Source organism: Mustela nivalis (genome assembly GCF_964662115.1).
Source record: "Mustela nivalis genome assembly, chromosome: 4".
In the NCBI taxonomy this organism is placed as follows: Eukaryota; Metazoa; Chordata; class Mammalia; order Carnivora; family Mustelidae; genus Mustela; species Mustela nivalis.
In genome coordinates this window covers 99671921-99695743 of record NC_139023.1, presented here as the reverse complement: position 1 = coordinate 99695743, position 23823 = coordinate 99671921, and the positions used below count along the sequence as shown (strand labels likewise).

Here is a 23823-nt window from a genome sequence, read left to right as displayed (position 1 = left end):
AAACTTCTTCTTTGTCTGAATCTACAATGTTTCATTTGTACTTTCAACATGGTACTTAAGATGTTCTTCATTTTGTTTTACGTTAATTTGGGCAAATGATTTCCTGTGTGAGCTTATATACTGCTTGGAAAAAAAGAGTCTATGTTTTACCAATCTAGGTGTCAAAGTATGGTTGTCTCCAGAGGAGGCCCTCAATAAATACTTCTGAATGACTGAACAAATGAATGAGCAAATTAAAAGTGTTTAAACAGACCCGTTCTTCATTCTGGGTCATTATCACCAACCATTTTGCATGTATACACTTCATGGATGTCTAAGTACGTGATGTGGCTTAGGTCATTATATGAGCAGAGAATGGATCTGTGTTTTTTATTTGGCCTGTTGTTATGTTACGATCCTACAAGTGTGTGCCTCTCCACCAACTGCTATGCTATTGAAACACATCTCAAGTCACTCATTTCACTAGTATTTATTGAATATTTACTATGTATGAGAGGCTAGAAACTGCAGAGCCTTAACAGTTTTTAATTTTTTCTTTTTCTTTCTTTTTTTTTTTTTAAGATTTTATTTATTTATTTGACGGAGAGAAATCACAAGTAGACAGAGAGGCAGGCAGAGAAAGAGAGAGGGAAGCAGGCTCCCCGCTGAGCAGAGAGCCCGATGCGGGACTTGATCCCAGGACCCTGAGATCACGACCCGAGCCAAAGGCAGCACCTTAACCCACTGAGCCACCCAGGCGCCCCAACAGTTTTTAATTTTTTATAAGTCACTTTGATAATTATGGATTAAATGATTCTGGAATTGGACTTGTATGGATCTATCAGTTCTGCCATGCACAAGCTACGTATCTTTGAGGAAGCTACTTAGGTGTTAAGGTTCTTTAAAATCAGGATAAAAATGGAATAGGGGTTGTTGTGAGGAATAAAGCATGAATACATGTAACAAAGAATAGTGTTATGTGAGTATCTGTGGTTATTTATAAGGATACAGTGGGTAATACAAAGATATAAACAGGCACAGAAACCCAGAATTTCCCCAAATCTTTCTTTTTAACATTTTTACTGGACATAATGAGAAGAAAATGACTGGCATCAGCTTCCTTTCCTTTTCCTACACCTGCACACATACCTCACACCAACATACTGGGAGGAAGGTAAAAAATGAATGTGCTCCTATTGTGAAATTAACCTAGTTATTTTCCTACAAGTGAGAATGAGTTCTGCTGACAAACAATTTATATTTACTCGATAGTTCTACCTACCATTAGAGTATGTGCATGATACTACTTTTTTCTTTTAAATAAAACTAACCAGCCTCCTAGGAACTTTGAAATTAGTAACTCTGACCTCAGTACCTCTACATTCTAACTAGTTTAGCTACATGATATAAGTAAAAAGGCTGGCAGAGAGAGAGAAAAAGCAAGAGACCTAATGAGCTTTTTACTTTTTTTTTTTTTTTTTGGTGATGAATATGACCAAGTGTAATGATACAAACCCCAAATCAAGCAAATTAGTTCTTTTCAAAGCAAAGTTTACATATCCCCAGAGTTAAATGGTGACAAGGTCTGTGAGGTCTTTGTTTACCAAAAAAATAATTAAAAACAGGATTTTATATTAAAGCAAATACAGTGCATGGATTAGAATGCAAAAATCACACAAATTTTTAGGCCAAAATAAGAACTTCAAAGAATATGCAATTTTCTAATCATGCCCACTTGTTCTTTCTCTAGTTCTAGAGAGTTCAAAAATTTAAAAAAAATTTTTTTGAGAAGTAATGATATAAATTACAATTAGTAAAGCAAAACAAGGTAGGGCAGCAGAAGAGATGGAAAGAGAAGAGAAAATAATAAACATTAATTGGTAGCTAGTCAAAAACTAGTCTTTTTTAAAAATAGAACCATCCTAGAATTCTTGAAAGAAAGAACTACTGAACCATCATGTGTTATTGTTTTAAATAAGTTTGTTTCAAAAGTGCTTAAAACAGGGCCTAGGATATAGTAAGTACTATGAAATTATTAAATAAGTAGCTTAAAAACAAGTAAAAAAATTCTTAAATTCTTTTTGCTAGTAGCTTGTTTGAGGCTTTTACATCTATATTTAACTGGTATCTACAGCTTTAAGGTTCCCAGATATGAATCTCCAGCTCAGATACTGCTCTGGGATGGTGACCCATAAATTATCTTACTCCTTCTCTCCCTCCAGGTATCTATAAGGCACTTGAAATCACCATGACCAAGGTCATGATCTTCCCTCTTAAACTCTACCTTCTTCCTAAAATATCTTATCTTAGTTCTCTTTCTCACCATATGTCCTCCATCTGTCTTGGATGTTTCTTATTCTTTGGAGGTCCTTGATAAAAGGAAAGTAGAAAAAGACTGGAAATGAGGAGTAAAACAGAGGCAAACCTGGAGCCGCCTAGGTGGTTCAGTTGTTGAATGTCTGCCCTGGGCTCGGGTCATGATCCCATTCTGGGATCAAGCCCCATATTGGGCTCCCTGCTCAGCAGGGAGCCTGCTTCTCCCTCTCCAGTCACTCTGTGCTTGTGTTCTCTCTCTCCCTCTCTTGCTATCTGTTATAAATAAATAAAATCTTTAAAAAAATAAATAAAAACAAAAAGGCCAACCCAGACACATCTGTATAAATGATTCTACCTTCCCTAGGTAAGAGTACATAGCTTCACTCAAGCCAGAGTCCAACAATAACTAAGTCCTCAAATAAGCTGTTTTAACAATGGATGGAAATGAACGCAATACAGATTTAACACAGTGGAAAAATGAACGCAATACAGCTCACGGTAGTGGAAAAAACACCTACCCTCTGAACTCCCCTCTTCTTTTACACTTAAAAATTTTATTGACCACTGTGGATCAATGATTGGTCTGGACAAAAGGGGGAAATGCTGGTGATGGCAGATTTTACACCTTTACATTCTCTGCCTTCACATGGCTCTATAGGATCTTTTTTTTTTTTAATTTTTTTTTATTTATTTATCAGAGAGAGAGAGGGGGAGAAAGCGAGCACAGGCAGACAGAATGGCAGGCAGAGGCAGAGGGAGAAGCAGGCTCCCTGCTGAGCAAGGAGCCCGATGTGGGACTTGATCCCAGGACGCTGGGATCATGACCTGAGCTGAAGGCAGCTGCTTAACCAGCTGAGCCACCCAGGCGTCCCTCTATAGGATCTTTTATTTCAAACTTCTAAAGATCCTGTTGAGGTCCAAGTGTGTATGTAAATGGAGAGAAAAACGGCCATCCTGTGAACAAATTCATCCTCAAAGTGTGCTCTAAGCAGATTGAGCCAGAAGGCTTGGAGAACCAGAGCTTGGAGTCCCACAACCAATGCATACTTATACCCATCAGGTTAGAGAAACCAGGCATTTTGATTATTCAGACCTCTTCTGCTTTATGTTCTTCTGTAAATGATACAGAAGCAGACCTGGGTAATAATGAAGAGAAGTAAAATGGGAATCATGTTACTTTGACTTTAAACAGAGATGGTTTTGTACTTTATTATTCTATCTAAGTTGGTGATGGTAAAAAAAAAAAAAAAAAGAAAAAGAAAAAAGAGGCTAAAACAAAAGGACTGAAATGAAATCACAGAAGACTTAAAAAAATAACATTTGAAGTAAAAATCTCCTATTTTGTCCTTTTTCTAACATTTTTCAAACACTACCATCAACACTTTGTACATGCAATAACTAAAGACTGTAGGGGACACTGAGGATTGAATTTTTAGTGTAATATCTGTGTAACACACTGGCTTATACTGTAGATCCTAGATTTTGAAAGCTGTAACTTTAAAATAATCCTTTTATGTTTTTCTTCTTCTTTCTTAAAATCCTGAAAAATTTAAAAAAAAATCCTGAAAAATAAGAGAAGCAACAACAAATTCTTATGGGTTATAAAAAATTCCTATCAAGTTAATTATTCGTCTCTTACAAAGACGCTTTGATCCACGCAGTGACACAGAGCAAAGATGCCTGTAAAGGCACTGGACTAATGAGATGTGGCTCCTCACTTACTGAGAAAGGCCTAGGAAGGCAGGGTCTCTCACCTTGTTTGGAGTTGACATCTGATGGGAGGTGTGAGGGGTGTGATCCTGGAGAAAAGTGCTCGTCGCTGTACGTGATGAGGGGGGTGAGAGGATGGACCGCATGCGATGGCTGCACCACCGGCACCTTATTTGACTGCGAAGTAACCACAAGGTCAATGGTTAATAGGATAGCAGTAACTGGACATCAGCATAACCCAAGAATCACCTCTAAACCTGGATAACGGAACTCATCTGCTGTCCTCATTCTATCTTCAGAACTTTTCCATGTTAAATACTCAAGTACATGAATATCCCATCAAAAGATAATCAGTTATTTAATCACTGTCCCTTGGAGATTTAGGTTGATCACTATTATTTCATATGACATGAATTTCTGTATGCACATATTTATATTCCATTCCCCTCAGGTTATATTCAACCAGGAGTTACTGGAGTAAAAGTTATAAATATTTTATAAGCTTTTTTTATTCATTACATATGTCTGGCAATAAAAAGGCACTCAACTGTTCAATGAACAAAGGAATGAATAAATATTACAATTTGAAAGTAAAATTTTTAAGCAACCTAATAAATATAAATTTGCTGTACTGATATCCCCTTAGTTTATAGAATCTGTAATGCTATAGTTGTACATCTTTAAGGATTATGTTACAGTATTTTTTTTTCATGTCTTACAGCTTTGTCAATCAAACATGACCATCCATTATGCTTTAGCAGTACTCAGTTCATCTTCATGTTCTCTAGTTTCTAGAGAAAGTCTTAACTGATAAAAGGGAATTTCTTATCTTGAGTTTAATATGAAATATGGCTTATAAGAACACTTTAAATTGTTAACATTTTATATATTTTGACATTTTGTATGTCTTATATTAGTTTAAAAACAAATTTTATTATTGAATTTGGAAGTATAAAATTACATACCGATAATACTTTTAAAGATTCAATTTATTTTTTTTGGTTAAACTTGAATTTTTTTCTCCCTTCTACCCCCCAAAAGTGGTTGCTAAGCAAATCAAGTAATATAAACAAGACGCAGGCAGTTTAACTGATTAGAAAAATTGTTTTTTGTAAATTCTATGCCCCCTCCCCCCCAAAAGAAAGTAAACTCAACAAAATTATATACATGCAAAATACATATCTGATTTTAAACTCATCTACTAATTACAGCAGTCCCAAGAAAATCTCTATTTACAAACACCACAAAAATAAGTAACTTGTGAATTTAAGAGGAATAAAATATAATTAATTTTGAACATTCACTAATTAACTAGTTCAGACATGTCTTCCCCATAATTAGTTTGAATTAGTGAGATATTTTACTGTGCTATAAACTAAAATGCTTGTGAAATCTGTTTCTCCAGAAGCAAATATCTGTATTTTTTAAAAAAAATTTAGTAAGTACCTGACATCTGCTTAAAATGTAGGTCTGTATCTAAAAGGCTGAGGGACCTGTAACATGCCTGTTGTGTATGGTGGTGGCGCCTGACACATGTGTTAATTTAAACTTGATGCTGTTATTTTCTTTACAGATTAGACATAAAAAGTATGTTGCTCCAATGGGTAGGACTCCCTCAGGAAAACTAGGAACAATTATCCTAGTAACACTTAATTCTCTTTACAGCTAGTAATACTAATTCTCTACACCCTATCATTACCTCTACCCTAAAAAAACTTATTTAAAAAAAAAAATGGAAGGGGGAAAAAATCACCTTTTTTTAGATGATATAATTTCCATACTAGATTTTCCCTGTTTTATAACGATCAGCTCGTCTCTAATGGCAGAACTTGCACAGCTCATATAGCCCTGGGCATTTATTAAATAGAGCACCATTATCAAAGCCCCATGCCTTTTCTCTATATACCTCAGCACAGACATCTATGCATATAAATGTGTAAAAGGTTAAAAAAATGTTTCAGTGCTTTTCAAGTGTTAATGATGCAGTTTGCCAAATACACAGAATGAGCTTCTTAAATACAAGGAATTTAGAATGTTAGAGGAGGTGGGGGTGGGGGTGGGGATAGGAGGGTATTATTACAAACCCTTTTTAAAATGGAAACAAAAATCTCAGCACCCAAATGCTAAAATGAATATATTTCAACTCCACTAAACTGCTTTGAGTTTCATTTCAAAAGTCTCACAAGAAGCATAATTGCCAAGCAATCTACAAAGGTATTTTCTTAGAGTGCTTCTAAAGAGTAAGCATTGCAGAAACCTTCTAGAAATGTTATATATATACATATAACATTTACATATATATATATATTTTGCATGCCTTTCTTATTTCCAGAGCACCACCTTAAGGAACCCGCATTAGCAGGCAGCATCTTCTTAATGTCTGACCTATCCCTCCAGTCATATAGCTCAGAATCTGGTGCCATGAATTTTTGCTAAATTATGCTATCCTTGCTCTCCTCTTAATTTTACGGTTTTCAACACAGATTTGCTTTCCTGTGGGAAGGAGATAAGAAGCTGAGGATTTTAATTTAAGCTCTGGCCTTGTCTTATATTTTGCAAGATGGATACTGAAAGCAGTACTAGTAGGTGTGTTAAAGCCAACAAGGATTATGTCCATTTTTGTGGCCAAATAATAAAAGCAATATGAAATCTCAATAATATGTGTGAGCAAAATTCTGAGGCTTCTACTCTGCCTCCTGCCGACTACCTCCACTACGTATATAAATGTACCCAGCCGTGTGCCACACACACGTCGCCATCACGGTCACATGGCCCAGTGGCCGCAGCTCTAAACTATGGGCTTCCTCTGATATCCGGAGTTACTGCCCTTTGATATTACATGCGCTCACAAGGCAAGAACCCAGGCACTGCTACTTTGTGTAATTTTTATGACAAACAATATAACCATTCTTAATTCTAGTCCTTTAATCTCCAAATAACAGTGTGGTATATGTTGTGGTGGGGAGTAAGGGAGGGGAAGCCCAACCAACTGACTGACTACCTGGTCAAATTCGTCCACCACGGACAAATTTATGTAATTATATTATAATGCATGATTATACCTCCATATGAGGGCATATGAATATATTTACTAAACATCGAAAACATGCCAAGCACTCTTTCAGCACTGCCAAAAGAGACAAGGCCCCTATTCTCATGCTGCTTCCTTTCTAGGGGCCTGGAAGTAGGACGGGGGTATTGGAGACAAAGAGTAAATATGTTAAAAAAACAAAAACCAAAACAAAACAAAGAGATGGCATCAAGTACTAAGAAGAAAAGGAACTGGGGGTTAGGAGAGACAGTATATATGTAATTATATGCCTTCATATCCCATTAAAGCTGTAAGAAATGAAATTTCATTTAGTTTAAGATTCCTATTTTCTAAGACAGGAAGATGAGAAACAGAGGTCACCAGGAAATGGATGATCAAGCCGTGACTACTGTCAACACTGCTGGTAACACAGCCTTGTTCACGACAAAACTCCAGTGATACAGGGTCACCGTGAATAAAATGGGAATGAAAACCTCCCAGGGGGTGACTCAATAGAGTGGAATCAAGTAGCAGAGAAATACCATCTTTGGGGCTCCTACTCTGTGTTGGCTCTTGGACGCCCAATATCTCTCACTTAACAGAACTGAAATCTCCTGACTCCCAGTCTCGTGCTTTTTCCTGCTACACATCTCCCCGTGAGGGAGAGAGTACAGGTAAAAATCACATTGATTTTTTTTCCTTTTTTTTTAAGATTTTATTTATTTGACACAGCGAGAGAGGGAACACAAGCAGGGGGAGGGGGAGAGGGAGAAGCAGGCCTGCCACAGAGTCAGGAGCCTGATGTGGGACTCGATCCCAGGACTCTGGGATCGTGAATTGAGCCGAAGGCAGACACTTAACGACTGAGCCACCCAGGTGCCCTTTTTTTTAAATTCATACATCCAGTCAAGTACATTCAGAGGTGCAGTTATTGGTATTACATAGGTACATTTATAATGAAGTCTTAGCTTCCCATGGAGAATCATGAGGTATTCCCAATGTGGGTCCCTTGTTTCATTATCCCAGGGTCACAGCACCCACTACTATTCCCCCTTTATGAGCTACTGGGCAGCTTTAAGACATCCCAAATCCTCCACTGCTGCTCAGAGAGATTCAGAAACTTAGCTAAGCTCACATGGCAGTAAGTGAGCCATGCCACAGACCCTCATCTTCCAACTATATATTCTTTAATCTCAGGCAGGTAAGCAAAGGAAAAGTAAGAAGGATGGAAAGAGCAGGTACTTGAAAAGGGACAGAAAATATAAGGGGGGGGGGAACGCCAGAAGACACCCTCTCACCTACACGCAGCACCCACACATGGCTATTCAGTAAGAAGCCTGCAATCTTTTCCCAAGCTTGAAAAATCATCAGGCCATCCTACCCACATAGCACATAATAACTACAGCAACTAACACTTACCAAGGGCTTGGTGTGTGCTAAGCATTTTATAATACCTTTGAGGCAGGTACTATTCGTGTCCTCCTTTTATAGATGAGGACACTGAGGCTTGGAGAAGTCAAGTAACTTTCCCAAAGGCACAGAGATGGTTAAGTGGCAAAGCCAGGCTCAAGGGCAGAAAAGTCTGGCTCTGGAGACCACATTTGTTACCAGCGCACCATGCAGCCTCCCTGAAGAGCCGAGTTCATAAAGTCTTGGACGCGGAGTTGACCATCTGGGCCATACCTGACAGTATGTGACAGCAATGAAATGACCGTGTGGTCTCTGTCCCAGGCACAGGAGTCACATCAGACAAAGAGGCACCTCAGCAGAAGCGGTTAGTGCTACAGAGACTCCACTGACGCCTTTCTCTCCAGGACTGGAAAACATTCCAAGGAAGCTAGCTTGGCTGCCACCCAGGCTGGTCCCTGCAGGTAAGGACCTCTTTGGCATCACAGCCAATAAAACCCACACCTCCCGTGGACACGAAGTGGGTGCCACTTAGGGAGCCTGAGAGCCACCCCCAAAGCTGCGTTCCCAGAAATGACCCACTCACCACTGGCAGTAACTCAGCCTGTCATGAATGCTGTCAGCCTCCAAGGATGTGGTTCCGGGAAGGACTAAAAAGAGGTTCAGCGCCCTCCTGGCTAAGGCTGCAGGCCTGCTGGTAAGTGCAGTAACTGGGGAAGAAACCTGCTGGTCTAGTAGCCAGTCCCCATCCTGCACATCCCCAGATTTCAACTCAACTCACACTGCAGGGTCTAGCTGTGTGTTTTATCAATAATCCTCCGGGTAATAACCAATTCGAAAGAGTAGTAACACTCAACCAACTTACTGAGATGAGGAGTTTCATCTGGCCTCAATTTTTATGGTGCCGTTTTACTTTTTATTAAACTCTTAGGAAATCTGGTACTCATGAAATAGAAACTGTGTAATTTTATATTGTGTCTTCCCCTCTTCTTCTGAGAATCTGAGCTTCTCAAGCCTTCCCACAAAGAGGAGCAGATTTAATTTACTCAGAAAAGATATAATGTTTCTTGTACCAACTCAACCTCAAAAGTAACAACTTGTACTGGAAATCTCCTAAGGTCCACCAAAGGTAACTGCCTGATTCTGGTCTGATGTGGCCTTCAAATCTGAGACCACTACTGGCTGTGATGTAGCAGCTTTTTAAGATAACCATTAGAGCCTAGGCTCTGAAGACTTCCTGAGCAGGAACTGATAAATTCTAAGGTTTGCCAGACAAATATTCTGAGCCTAAGTCTGGAGGGAACGGGATGGTCTCCATTGGAGACCCAGAATGTTTTCCTAAGAGCAGAAGCAACGTGTCATAGGGAAAGGAATTAATATAGATTAGACACCCACTAAGTGCTAGTCATTACGGCCATGCCTTTATATTCTCTGGCACTCATCCACATACATGGGCCGCATCACCTCTGTATTTATGGCTGAGAAGGCAGAGTTCTCTTGGACAGAGGCCTAAGTAATAATTAGCTGAGCAAGGACTTGTGCCGGCATCCGTTTGACACCCAGGTCCCTGCTCCTCCTGCTCCACCTGCTCATGTCGCCGCTCCCTCCCCAACTGTGTCCCAAACCGCTCTGCGAGGGGGGTGAGGCCTGCCGTGGACCCCACCGCCCTAAAGCATCTAGACAGGAACCACTGCCCACAGGAGAACCCGGATGTCACCTCCAGGTCTTCTCCCAGTTTTCCCAGTTCTCCTTACAGTGAGGGTTTCCATACGTTACACCATGCCATCCTGAAATCACCCCGAAGTTACTGGCGTTATAATTTCTGTTTTATCGAGAAGAAAACCGAGCTTCTGAGAGGGGAAGTAATCTGTACAAGATCACGGAGGATGGGAAGTAGCAGAGACAGGACTGGAACCCAAAGCAGTAACTCTCAAGTCCACAGCTTGTATTCTAAGGACCCAAAGTGGGCAGTCCTGCCATCCTCTGGTTTCCAAGTGGAAGTGATGAGAACTCATATAGTTTAAGATTCGAGGACATGGGCAGTGAAGGCACAGAGTTCAGATCCCAAACATTCACATCCACTTAGTTTCATGTTTAGGTAATTCACTTAATTATTCAGAATCTTGGTTTCCTCATATGCAAAATGGGTGGAAACAATACCTGACAGAATTAGGGGAGGATTAGTGAAAAATGCAAATAAAACATCAGATCCTGGAATATATTATATGCTCAATAAATATTTGTGAAACGGATAAAGGAAAGAAGAAAGGAAAAAGAGGCCCAATAAATGAATTATTCTGGTTCCCAAAAGTGCACACTGCTCATCTCTATGACACAGTAAACTTCAGAGTTTAGACTGGCTTGGACTTTGCAGCAGGATACATGTACACACAGGTTTTTCTATGTGTTTGCTTTGTCTCCCCTTTCAGAGTATGATTTAATAGACAATACAATCTTAGTTCATTCATTTGAAAAATCTCTTATAGCAGTAGTTCTCAAACTTTTTGCTTGCAGGGCACTTAACACTCTTAATAATCACTGAGCATCCTATGAGTTATTATTTGTGTGGGTTTATCTATACTTATCACATTAGAAATAAGAATGAGAAATTTAAAAGTATTTATGAGTTCATTTAAAAACAAAAAACCTATGTTTGCTTTATGTTACCATAAAAAATCATTCTTATGAAAAGTGACCATTTTCTAAACCAAAAAATTAGGGGCACCTGGGTGGCTCAGTTGGTTAAGCATCTGCCTTTGGCTCAGGTCATGCTCTCAGGGTCCTGGGATTGAGCCCCACACTGGGCTCCCTGCTTGGTGGGAGGCCTGCTTCTCCCTCTCCTAATTCCCTTGCTTATGTTCCCTCTTTCATGGTCTCTCTCTCTCTGTCAAAAGAAATAAAATCTTAAAAAAAAAAAAACACGAAAACAATAAGGGTGGCATTGTTTTACACTTTTTTTTGTGAATCTCTTCAGCATCTGGTTTAACAGAAGACAATTGGATTCTCTTATCTGCTTTTGCATTCAAATCTCCATCCTATTATGTTATTTTGGTTGAAGTACATGAAGAAAATTCAACCTCACACAGATTTGTTGTTGAAAGGGTAATATTACTTTACCAATTTTGTTCAGATTATTGTGGAACTTCTTTGATACTATACCGAAACTTGTCAAGTGATAATTTCCTAAAAGCTAGTTGCAATGTTAGGGCTCCTGGCTGGCTTAGCTGGTGGAAAGGAGATTCTTAATCTTGGGGTTAAAAGTTTGAGCCCCATGTTTTATTAAAAAATAAAATCTTAAAAAAAAAAAAAAAAGAGGCTAGTTGCAGTGTAGAGTGAAAAACTGTATCAATTTACTTTTCCAACTCCTTCATTAAAATCCACTGATCTTGAATTTTGAATTTAACCATGCATGATTTTATACCATTACACACTGGTTATTTGGAAAATACTGGTTAACTGAGTTGACATATTTTGTTACATAATATAAAAATTACATTCATTAATATCATCACCGATCTCATCAGAAAAGCATTGAAGATTTAGGAAGCTGGGGTGCCTGGGTGGCTCAGTGGGTTAAAGCCTCTGCCTTCAGCTCAGGTCATGATCCCAGGGTCCTGGGATCGAGCTCCGCAGAGAGCCTGCTTCCTCCCCTCTCTCTGCCTGCCTCTCTGCCTACTTGTGATCTCTGTCTGTCAAATAAATAAAATCTTAAAAAAAAAAAAAAAAAGATTTAGGAAGCTATCTGGCCCACAGTAGTGAATACAAGTTTTCTAAAATCCTAATTCTTACTCAAAAGCTCAAATTCTATCACTGGCAACAGTCAATTATTTTCACTAAAGAGAGACTCACTTTGCTCATTTGCGAGAAAATATCTGCTAAGTACCGAAGTTGGAAGAAACAAAGTTTGTCAGGTATGTGATCAAGGGTTAAGATTTAATAAAATTATTAATTTTTACTGCTTCTTGATAGTCTTAGGTGACACTGTCGTTTTTTCCTATGGGAGGGTGTTGTGATATGGATTCGATGACTATAAGTACGAGTTTTACCCACCATTTCTTCTGTACCTTCAGTGCAAACATCAACACAGTGGAAAAGACCATCTGTTGGTGTCATCGTGGTAACAGTTTTGACCGTATGTGTCAAACCATCTCAGGGAGTCCCAAGGGACCACAGACTACACTTTGACTGAAGAATGCTACAGAAATAGTCATTGATTGTAGACAATGGAGGCTAATAAAGTGAAGAGTATTATTTCAATTAAGCTGAATTAAGAGAGAAACTGATTTATGGGTTATAAATATGGAATGTTTTTGCGATATACTAAGCTATCATTTTTCCCTCCTATTCGCGAATATTCTAAATGTACCAAATCAAGAGAAATTTGAAAAGCAAACCAAAATAACATATGCCACATCCTTTTAAATTGTATTTAGAAATTTTTAAACTCCTTTGACCCCCTTAATTGTTAGTCAGTATAGAACCGCAGACTTGTGTGCTCTTTCATCAATTTTGAATTTTCTTCTTCAAAGGGATTCTAGATACACAGTAGCTGGGAATACAGATTTGCACCCTTTGGTGCTAAAAAGCCTTCTTCAAGTCCCTCAGTTACACTCAGCCGTTGTTCGCACTATATGTACAGCCCCTTGGACCTGACTCTAAGTATTTGTCACCCTGTACTGTTATTGTTTGTTTGTGCATCTGTTTTCTCTCACTAGAGGCCATACCTTGGTGACTTATCCCCAGCATCTAGTGCAGGTCTTGGCAAAGCAGAGAGAGTCAATACCGGTTTCCTGTAAGTTAGTTGTCTGAATGAGGCATTTCAACACTAAGAAGCCAACTCCTTTTAAGAAAGAATTCATACCCTTACATTTTAAACATGGATTGATCCTTGCATTTTCTATTGCTGCATAAAAAATTACCACAAAGTTATCAGCAGTGTGACATATGACAATTTCTTATGTCACAGTTTCGGTGGGGCAGGGTTCCAGCATGGTGTGACCAGGTTCTCTGCTCATGTGACCACAGTTCAGGCTGGTCTGAACTCCCGTTTGCAGACTCTGCAAGCTCACTGTCATGCTTGGTAGACTTCAGCTCCTTCTGGTTGTCGCCATTTCCTCGCTCGCCGTCAGGAATGTGAGTGGGAGAAATGTGAGTGGGGACCACTCACATTCCCTGACAAGTACTGCTTCCATCTTCAAGCCAGCAATGGTGTGTCAAATGTTTCTTTCTTTCTTCCTTCCTTTCCTCCTTTCTTTCTTCCTTCCTCCTTCCTTCCTTCCTTTTCTTTCTTTCTTAAGATTTTATTTATTTATTTGTCAGAGAGAGGGAGAAAGAGACAGGCAGGGGAAGCAGTGGAGACAGAGAGAGAAGCAGGCTTCCTGCGCGAGTAAGTCGCTCCAGATGAGTGACTCGATCCCAGGACCCTGGGATCATGATACTGGGATCATGACCTGAGCTGATCATGACGCTTCACCAGGTTCCCCAAATGTTTCTTGTTTTGAATCTCTGACTTCCTCTTCTGTGCAGTGGAGAAACCTTTCTGCTTTTTAAGGGCTCATGTGACCATGTCAGGCATACCTCGTAATCTCTCTTTCCTCAAGTGACCAGTGAGAGTGGGAGAGGCTGGAGGGGCAGCTAGGATAAGCTCAGGATGCTGCCAGGCCTGTGTCATCCGTTAAGACAAAGATAACCCATTTAACCTCATTTTCTTCTTGTTTACAAAACATTATCTCCAATTAATCTTCAGCAGATAAAAATGGAAGTGCCTTTACAAACATCTGGTGTTATAGTTACTCTGATTACACTGCCAAGTTCTGAGGTCCAGTTAGTTTTGTGTTTTTCTTTCTTTCTTTTTTTAATCCAGGAGACACACTGTCAAGAGCATGTTACTCACACATTATCAGAATTGACAGGTGTTGCAGTTCAGCAGGGAAGGGACAAGAGTCAGGATTAGCACATCCTCTCCTTTCCTCCTAATAGCAGGGAAACGAGGGAGAACTATGTGCAAGGAAAGTTGTACATTAACTACACGGTGACGGCTTAAGAAATGGAAAAGGGCAATCACTAAACAGAGTTGAGGGTGTAAATAAATTTATTTTGAAGAAATTTAAAAGAGATTTGGTTTTCTCTCCAACATCAACAGGTCAGATTTTGGCCAATCATTTACCTTTTAAGAAAACTTTTAGAGAAATCCCTTTATATTTAAATGCAACTCTTCTGTTAGGAGGATATATACCTTTATTTTAACTTAATTATCTCACCCTTTAGGGTGACTTAAGAGCCATATAACTGTTTTACCATTTATTAATCATTAATAATGCACTAAATGGTGAATGAAACAAACATGGTAGAAGTGAAATAAATCAAGGGAAGATTACTAAAAAGAGAGAAAGTAGAGGCTGCCACAGCTAAAACCTGTGAGTGAGAAGGACAAGAGAAAGGACATTCCCTGAGTGTTTACTATACTCTAGAAACCACACGCAATGCTTTTACACTTGTGCTCCAATTTATTTCCCCATTTTCAAATGAGGACACAAACCAAGGCTCAGACCAGCTAAGTTTTGCCCCAGGTCACAGAGGCTAGCCTATGATGGTTGAACGTGGATCAAATACAGAGTTGTTTTATCCCAAAGAGCTGAATGGCTACAAAGAATGGTATCAAAAGGGAATAATTGATTCTGGGAGCCAAAAGGGGACCTACACTTTTCAGTAACTAGAGTGTCTAGATAGAGGGGCTGGGGTTGAGGCTGGGAGCTGGGAGAAGATCAGAGTAAAAGGGAAAAGGACTTTTAATTATGTAAAGTTGCCGCATCCTATTATTTGATTGATATCCTACCTTTACAACATCCCTAATCCCCTGAGTGCATGCATTTATTTTTTGTGTTAAAGACTGTCCTTTGTCCACGTTAAGATGGTCCTTTGAAAATGAAGGGAAAGAACTGGAGTCATTCAAGATTAATGAACAAACCAAAGAACAAAGCAGGTGTGAGATTCACTGTGCTACTGGTGAAATATTAAAAATAAGTCCACACGGTGGCAAATTCAGAAGTCAAAAAAGGCCTAAGTGAAAGAAAGACCACTAGATACTAAGGAGGCAGGATAAGGAAGAGGAGGGACCCACCTGCACTACCAGCTGTCCAAGTGTGGGTTCTATGTGGTGCATGTGTGTCTATAAAATTTTTTTTAAAGATTCATTTATTTTGAGAGAGAAAGAGAGAAAGAAAATACAAGTGTGGAGAAGGGGCAGAGAGTCTCAAGCAGACTCCCCATTGAGCACGGAGCCTGATGCGGGGCTTGATCTCACGACCCTGAGATGACGACCCCAGCCAAAGCCAAGAGTTGGAGGCTTAAGTGACTATGTCATCCAGGTGCCCCACGTATGTAAAATTTTACAGTGGAAGGACATGGGGTAGGGCAAGATTCCAATGTTCCTAACATTTTCTGGATCACAGACACTGATCTGAGGAAAGCTGTGTATAAATGATTTTGTACACAAATACAAACACACATCAATGGATTATGGGAGGGGGTTGCAGTATGCATAGGGGAGGACAAGGCCTATGGACTCTAGATTTTGCTGCCATTTTTCCAAGAGAGAAGAGCTTTAGCAATCACTGCATAATATTATTATTAATAAGCTGGATTTTAATCAGCTTGTCCGAAGTAGTATTTGTGTAGGTCACTGGAAAATAATGGATGATAAACAAGTCACTTAAGTTGGGGAAGTCAGCAACAAGAGCCTTCTCTGTCTAGCCACAGCTGCGAGCAGAGGCAGCAGGCTCCATCTGCCTCTAGAGCCCAGGGACAAGGCTGCATGCTGACAATGGGCAAGAGAAAAAGATGAAATGAGATCTCTCCAGGAACTCCAGAATAAAAGAGGGGGTGCCCTGCTTTGGGCTGAATGAATGTCCAGACATTCTCCTCTGAACCCTATCGGCCATTATTCCTGAAAAGAGTTAATCAGACTTTCTGGTGCGGTCTGGGCACATATTGGTTAAAGAGGCTCTCTCAACCCACTGCTCAGGAATGGCATACTTGAAGGGAAGGCAAGTCTTCCCATGGCCACCACAGCAGTACCTCTCTGTTACCCAGTTTCAGAGGGCTGGGAGATGCCCCAACGGCACTCAGAATGTTCAATGGCCCAAGAAACTGGATGAATGCAGCTCTCCCCTTAGGGTGGGGGTTGGGGACTGGAGCCTGCATGGGGTCAAGATCAGGGAAGTCCCACAGCTACCCAGAGGGGGAGTGTGGATGAGCTTGTATGTTCAGACTACAAATGCATGGTGCACAATTCTGCAAGGGCAAAGGCGGCAGACTTAAACCTAGTAATTTCATACTGGAAAGGCACCTTTCACACTTAAGTAACTGTGCAAAGAATCTGCCTTATTTTTTTTAAGATTTTATTTATTTATTTGACAGACAGAGATCACAATTAGGCAGAGAGGCAGGCAGAGAGAGAGGAAGGGAAGCAGGCTCCCCACTGAGCAGAGAGCCTGATCCAGGACCCTGGAATCATGACCTGAGCCAAAGGCAGAGGCTTTAACCCACTGAGCCACCCAGTTGCCCCTTGAATCAGCCTTATTTTAAATAAAATTGATTTTTGTTTTAAGGTCAGATGCAAAGCATTTACAAAATCATAATAAGGCTTCTGTGCCTATTTTGTCCCAGCAAGCTATCTCTCTCATTTTAATAAATGTCATAAGTGAAAAAGATTCTTTGCTTAAAACTGGGCGTTTTAGGGGCTCCTGGGTGGCTCAGTCAGTTGGGCATCCAACTCTTGGTTTTGGCTCAGGTCATGATCTCAGGGTCGAGGGATCCAGCCCTGCATGGGTCTCTGCACTGGGCATGGTGCTGCTTGGGATTCTCTCTCTCTCTCTGTCCCTACCCAACCCTCCCACCTCCTGCTCACAATCTCTCTAAAAAAAGCTAAAACAAAAAACCGGGTGTTCTAAAAAGTGAAAGGAGTAACATTTATGTCTATGGGGATCCTCATTTTTCTACAGATTTTACTTAAGAGTCTTTCAGAAATGAAAAGAAAAATACAATGAACAAATCATTTTGCATTTGGCTACTAACACTAAAACTCTAACTAAGCTAAACTAAGCCATTTTCTATGAATGTATAAATGTGATATTTGCACTGTGATATAAGCACTAAGCTAGTCTGTAGAGCTGGGCTGTCCAATACAGTAGCCATTAGTCGCTAGCTTTTGAGCCCTTGAAATGTGGCTGTAACTGCTGTATGTGTGAAATACACACTGAATTTCAAACAATGTGAAAGAAAGAATGTAAGAAATCTTATCTCTTTTTTAATACTGACTACAGGTTGAAATAACATTTTGTCTGTACTGCATTAAATAAAGTTATTACTAAAATTAAATTTACCTCTTTCTTTTTACTTTTTTCATGTGGCTACTAGAAAATTTAAAATTATATAGGTCACTTGCATTTGGGACTAACATTTCTATAAGGTAGGTCTGCTTTAGGATTTGAAAATCTTTACCTAAGATTGCCCTTTCCCCCTACTATAGACCAACATGACTTAAACAACGAAGTAGGCATATTTACTGAGAAAAGTTCCTTTTGGAAAAGGAAACTTATAAATAAGGAAACTAAAAATTAGAAAAGCTTAGTAGAGGAGCTGGCAAACATTAGATTTCAATATCCCATACTCAGGGCCAAGTGAAGTTTAAAACCAAATATTTATATAATAAGTTGCATAAAACTCTGACATTTCGGGGCGCCTGGGTGGCTCAGTGGGCTAAAGCCTCTGCCTTCGGCTCAGGTCATGATCCCAGGGTCCTGGGATCGAGCCCCACATCGGGCTCTCTGCTCTGCAGGGAGCCTGCTTCCTCCTCTCTCTCTCTGCCTGCCTCTCTGCCTACTTGTGATCTCTGCCTGTCAAATAAATAAATAAAATCTAAAAAAAAACCTCTGACATTTCATATAATGGTATGAAAAAAATTACTAAATGATATCTTTTGTAGGTTAGAGTGAGCCTTCTGAATAAATGGTTTTATTGCACTGCAGTTATATACAACTTCTTTGACTTGTCAGTAAGCTCAGATCACCTTTAAAAACACCTAATACACATTTTCAGATTCATTACAAGGTAATGATCAACTCATTCCTTGATGGGTAACCATCTTTTCCATCTCACATCAGAGTATACTGCCTGAAAAACCCCCAGAGCTTATCTGGAGTGAAAAATGATGCCGTAGACATCACTATTCATAGGATATACTTGTATGAGTCAAGGAAAAAGAACCTTTTGTTTTGGATTTAAAAACAAAATCCTGAAATGAGTCGAGGCAGAATGGAGGCAGAAAACTTAAATGACAAATACAGTAGATTACACAAATTAGGTTTTATGTAATCTTGCACATTCTGATTCATCTTAAAGTAAGTCAAACTAGAATAGAAAACCTTCCTTGAAAACTTCTGTTTCAATGGTATAAAGAGAGGAAGCAAAATGTAAAGACCTTTTGAAAGACTCTCAATTCTACTTATATATTATGAAAGAGAAGCATTCTATAGCAACAGAGAAGTCATAGCAGCCCAAAGATGGAAATAGCTACTTTCTGCGGGTGAAAAAGTATACTTCTGCAAACATAAAATAAAAAATAAACTCTATTTTGTACCATTTATTTTTTTTAAAAATTTTTTAAAATTTATTTGTTTATTCATTTGACACAGAGAGAGAGATCACAAGTAGGCAGAGAGGCAGGCAGAGAGAGGAAGGGAAGCAGGCTCCCTGCCAAGCAGAGAGCCCAACGTGGGGCTTGATCCCAGGACCCTGGGATCATGACCCGAGCCGAAGGCAGAGGCTTGACCCACTGAGCCACCCAGGCGCCCCTGTACCATTTATTTTGAAGAGGAAATTTCCTCCCTGAAAAATTTTCCCCCCTTTTTGTGGGAAGGAGGACACATGCTGATGAACTTGAAGGCAGATTCTGAAAGCCCCATCTATAAATCCTTCCTAAGAGCAACCTAGGTTGCCTTTAATTTATAGTAGTATGTTGGAGCTGGTTTGTACTAGCTCTCTAGAGTGAATTGCTACATTTTCAGGAATTTTGAGAACCTGTTAACATGTTGGTAGCTTGGGGGACTGGCCATGGTGGGATTATTTACACCATGTAAATTGGCAAATGTGAAAAGTCAGCATTACTTCCCCTGAAGCTGGTTGTTAAACATGTAACAGCACACCACTAGCAAACACTGAAACCCTTCCTAACTAACTAGGTGAAACAAATTTTCTTCCTTTATTTCTCTTTGACAAGCAACAGGGACATAATTCTGATATTTGTCCGAAACCATTCCAGAGTAAGAAATTTCAAAGATCATCATTTGACATGATCTAGAATGACCTGATCTATGATCCCAGGTCCTGTTAACACTGGGGGAACATGTAGCTGTCCTGTGGTCATTAATTACTCTGCCTGGTTCCTTACGTCTGGGCCTCAACAATGCAAGGGTCAAAGGAGCTCCACTGCACAGAAATGAGAAGACTTGCAGAAGATTTGTGAGCATTTTCCTCCCTCTTCTCAAGCAAATAATTAATGTATTTTAAAAAATGTAAAAATGCTTGATATAATTTATCTTTTAGAGTTCTAAGAAATGAATCTTATGCAGAAAAGGAAATAACTGAAACGATGCCTATATGCATCAACGAACGCAGCTTTCGCCATAAGGGTGGTATATGAGAGTGCAATTATCCAGGCCATCCACAGAGAATCACATCTGCACAGAATCAGGCATGGGACTAAATACTAAAAAAGGAGCTGAGAGGCCGCCGTCCTTGCAGCACATCCATTCAGGAAACGCAACAAATTTTTGCAGGGCTATCTGAAAATAATTATGAATTTTAGGGAGAACTATAAAAAAGCCAAAATAATTTAAGAGCTAAAGAACATCTTTTAAGACACTCAACTTTTTGCTTTAACAATCCTTTTGCCCAGGTTTTGAGACCAAGGTTGTCAGTTAGGGGCCAGTTCTCAGGCAAAAATAATAGCATACTGGATTTGAAGTCAAAAGACCTAGATACTTACTATTCCTGGTACTACCTCCTACTTGCTGTGTGAACTTAGGCAAAGGACTTACTGCTTCTGTGTTTCAGATTCCTTATTAAATGAGGATAATATTTTCCCTTGCTAAGTTTGTGTAAAGATCAGATGAGATCATGCATAGAAAAACATTTTGCAAATAGTAAAACACCATGTAAACACCATATTAATTCCACTTTGGAAAAATGAAGTCATTACACTCATTTCCTACATTGAGAAAGTTATTACCTGAATCAACAATGTAAGAGTTTGGTGAAAACCAAATAAAGCTAACTTTGACATTTGCTGAAACAATCATGGCCTCAAAGCATCCTCTCAATTACTGTTTCACTACTGATTTGTAGCTTCTGCTTGTAGCCCTCACAGGATAACGTCTTTTTATATGGTCCATCTAAGTGCATGGATGATATTTTTTTTAAAGATTTTGTTTATTTGAGAGAGAGAGAGAAAGCAGTGGGGAGGGGCAAACGGAGAAAGAGAGAGAAAAAAGCAGACACCCTGCTGAGCAGGAAGCCAAAAGCGGTTCTGGATCCTAGGACCTGGAGATCATGACTTGAGCCCAAGGCAGACACTTAACCCACTGAGCCACCCAGGTGGCCATCGAGAATATTTGAATTCACCTCTCTAATATGTATCCCCTGCTCCACCGGAATACCAATATTTTAATGATGTTTGAGTGAAGGCAGATGAAGGAATGATTGACTGGGTAAGATCATACAGAAAATGGATACGTATGTACTGGGGAGCCGAGAAGTACCACAGATGATCCACAAACACAAGAGGTAGGGAGAAAGGCAACTACAAGAAAGAGGAGTGGGTAGGCTAGAACTTCGGGTATAACAACTTAATTGTGAGCTTGAGGATTGGATTCCTGCCATCAACAAATGGTAAACATGTGGGCCTGAATATATTCAATGCCCTTTCCAGCAGGGATGACCCTGTGATCCCAAAGGTTCTAAAGCTTTGAATTCCAATAGTCTAATAGTCTAATATTCTAATATTCTATACTTACGACTTTTCTAACAGCAGCTACCAAAAAAAGAAAGTTAGGAAGCCAAAAAACAAAACAGAACAAAAAAAGAACTGCGCACAATAAGAGATGATTTATTTACCTGAACGTATGAAAGTCATATTTTAAAGAGGGAAGACTGCCACACTGCTGATGGGGTACAGGCTCCATGGCAGTGTGGACTGGTATTGTCAAGGAGCACCAATAAAGCTTACAGGACAGATACACAACAGAAAGTAGGAGCAATTAAGTTGTCATTAAACCTTTCTCCCAGTGCAAGGACCTATAGGACTGTCCATGATCTCAGGACAGAATCCCCAGATGAGATGGTGGATCATATTGCCAAAATTCCATTAAGTGCTTTTCCCTTTCTGCAGCAAAGCCTGGATCTGCTGGGTATTCGTGCACCCCAAATCTACCTTGAATCTCCAACACTAAATCAAACTTCAGAAACAAACCCACTGGAGAAGTCTGTGATCAGGGAAGTGGCACTCCCCTGCCAGAAGGGCAGGAAGACAGCAGGCACCTAGAGTTTACTGCACAAGAAGTCTCCACTGACGAATTAAGCCAACCCTGAATAGTGGTGGGCTCTAGAAATTCATCTTAATGATTTTATTTATTTGAGAGAAAGAGAGAGAGAGAGAAGCAGACTTGCTGCCAAGCAGGGAGCCTGATGTGGGGTTCCATCCTAGGAACCTGGGATCATGGCCTGAGCCGAAGGCAGAGGTTTAACAGACTGAGCCACCCAGGCGCCCCTGGCTCTCTGAATTGTATGATTACAGAGCTATGGTCCTACATAACAGCAAACATGGAAGAAGAGTCAGCTTTATTTCAGGAGTCTCACTTCCAGGTCTCAGAGTACATTATTCCGAAGAGGATGCAGCATTGGCAGTTTGGTCCAGCTATGAACAAGCCACTTCAAGGAAAGGCTGAGGTCTTGGAGGGAAAGCCAGAATTGAACTATAACAAAACAACCAAATTTACATTAGTTAACAAAGTGTTTTCATTTTCCTTATTTCATTTGAACCTCCTCACCCCTTGTAAGGAAAGTACGGTCAACATCATGTTTCAGGTAAGGACAAGAAAGCTCCAGAAAGTCCAACATCACGCAGGAAGTAGAAAAGGCTGGACTCAGTCCTGTTTCCTTTTATCAAACCTTGATGTGGCCCATTTTCTCACTATTCCGTGGCCAACAGCCCCTCTTAGGTTGGTCTGAAAAGCTGACCCGGAGCAGCCAACAGAGTGTCAGAGTTAGTCATGAAAAATGTCAAACCAGAAACGCACAGCCAAACAAGAAACCACCACAGAACATTCCTTTCCTCTTCAAATGCTATCTATCATCAAGTGTGTTCATGTTTTTGAAATCATCTTAACATGCTAACGAATAGTATAATCAGTAAATTATTCACAAGCCTCAGGACACCCAAGCAAAGTTGATGAGTGGAATGTCAAGAAGGAATGTAAAGTTATCGTTTTACTTAGAGAATTCCTATCCATAGGACAAAGAATCATCATTTTGAGATATCTGTGTTATTTTGTACTTTCCCTTTAATTTTCCAGTTTATGTGAATAATGGTCATTTCCATTTTCTCCAACCCTATTTAAGTCCTTTTTAGTGTCTAAATGTGCAGATAACATAAATTATTACATACAACATTTCCTTTTTTTTTTTTTTTTAAACAAAACCTGGAATTTTCCTTCTCGGCTTATTACTAATTCAGTTGTGTTTTCTCTATGTTTTTATTTAACTGCTACCTCTCTTCAAAACTTTTAACGAGGTAAAACTTAGGGCTCTAAAAATATTTAAAAGAAATAGGAAAATACCTTTTCAGTTCCTCAAAAAGTTAAACAGAGAATTATCATATGACCTAGCAATTCCATTCCTGAGTATTACACCCAAGAGAACTGAAAGCATGTGTTCACATAAATACTTGCACACAAATGTTCACAGTAGCATTATTCATAAAAGCCCCAAAACAAAAACAACCCAAATGCCTATCAACTGATGAATGGATAAACTGTGATATATCCCTACAATGGAACATTATCCAGCCACAAAAAGGAATGAACTTCTGACACCTGCTAGAACACGGATGAACCTTAAAAGCTATACTAAGTGAAATAAACCAGACAAAAAAGGTCACATATTATGGGATTCCATTTATACGAAAACGTCCAGAATAGGCAAATCCATAAAGACAGAAAGTAGATGAGTGGTTGTAAGAACCTGATGGGAGAGGGAAATTTGGGACTAACCGCTAATAGGTAAAGGGTTTCTTTTGGGAGTGATAGAAAAGTTCTGGAATTAGA

General features: G+C 39.6%; 1 protein-coding gene across 7 annotated transcripts in view; it reads right to left on the bottom strand.

The window, feature by feature from the left end:
• LEF1 (lymphoid enhancer binding factor 1) overlaps positions 1-23823 on the bottom strand; it is a 121748-nt gene that overhangs the window by 32229 nt on the left and 65696 nt on the right. For all 7 annotated transcript variants that reach the window (XM_082728571.1, XM_082728572.1, XM_082728574.1 and 4 more), the window contains exon 4: positions 4050-4182. In XM_082728571.1, coding sequence (XP_082584697.1) covers positions 4050-4182 — 133 coding nt within the window. The remainder of the gene's footprint in view (positions 1-4049; positions 4183-23823) is intronic.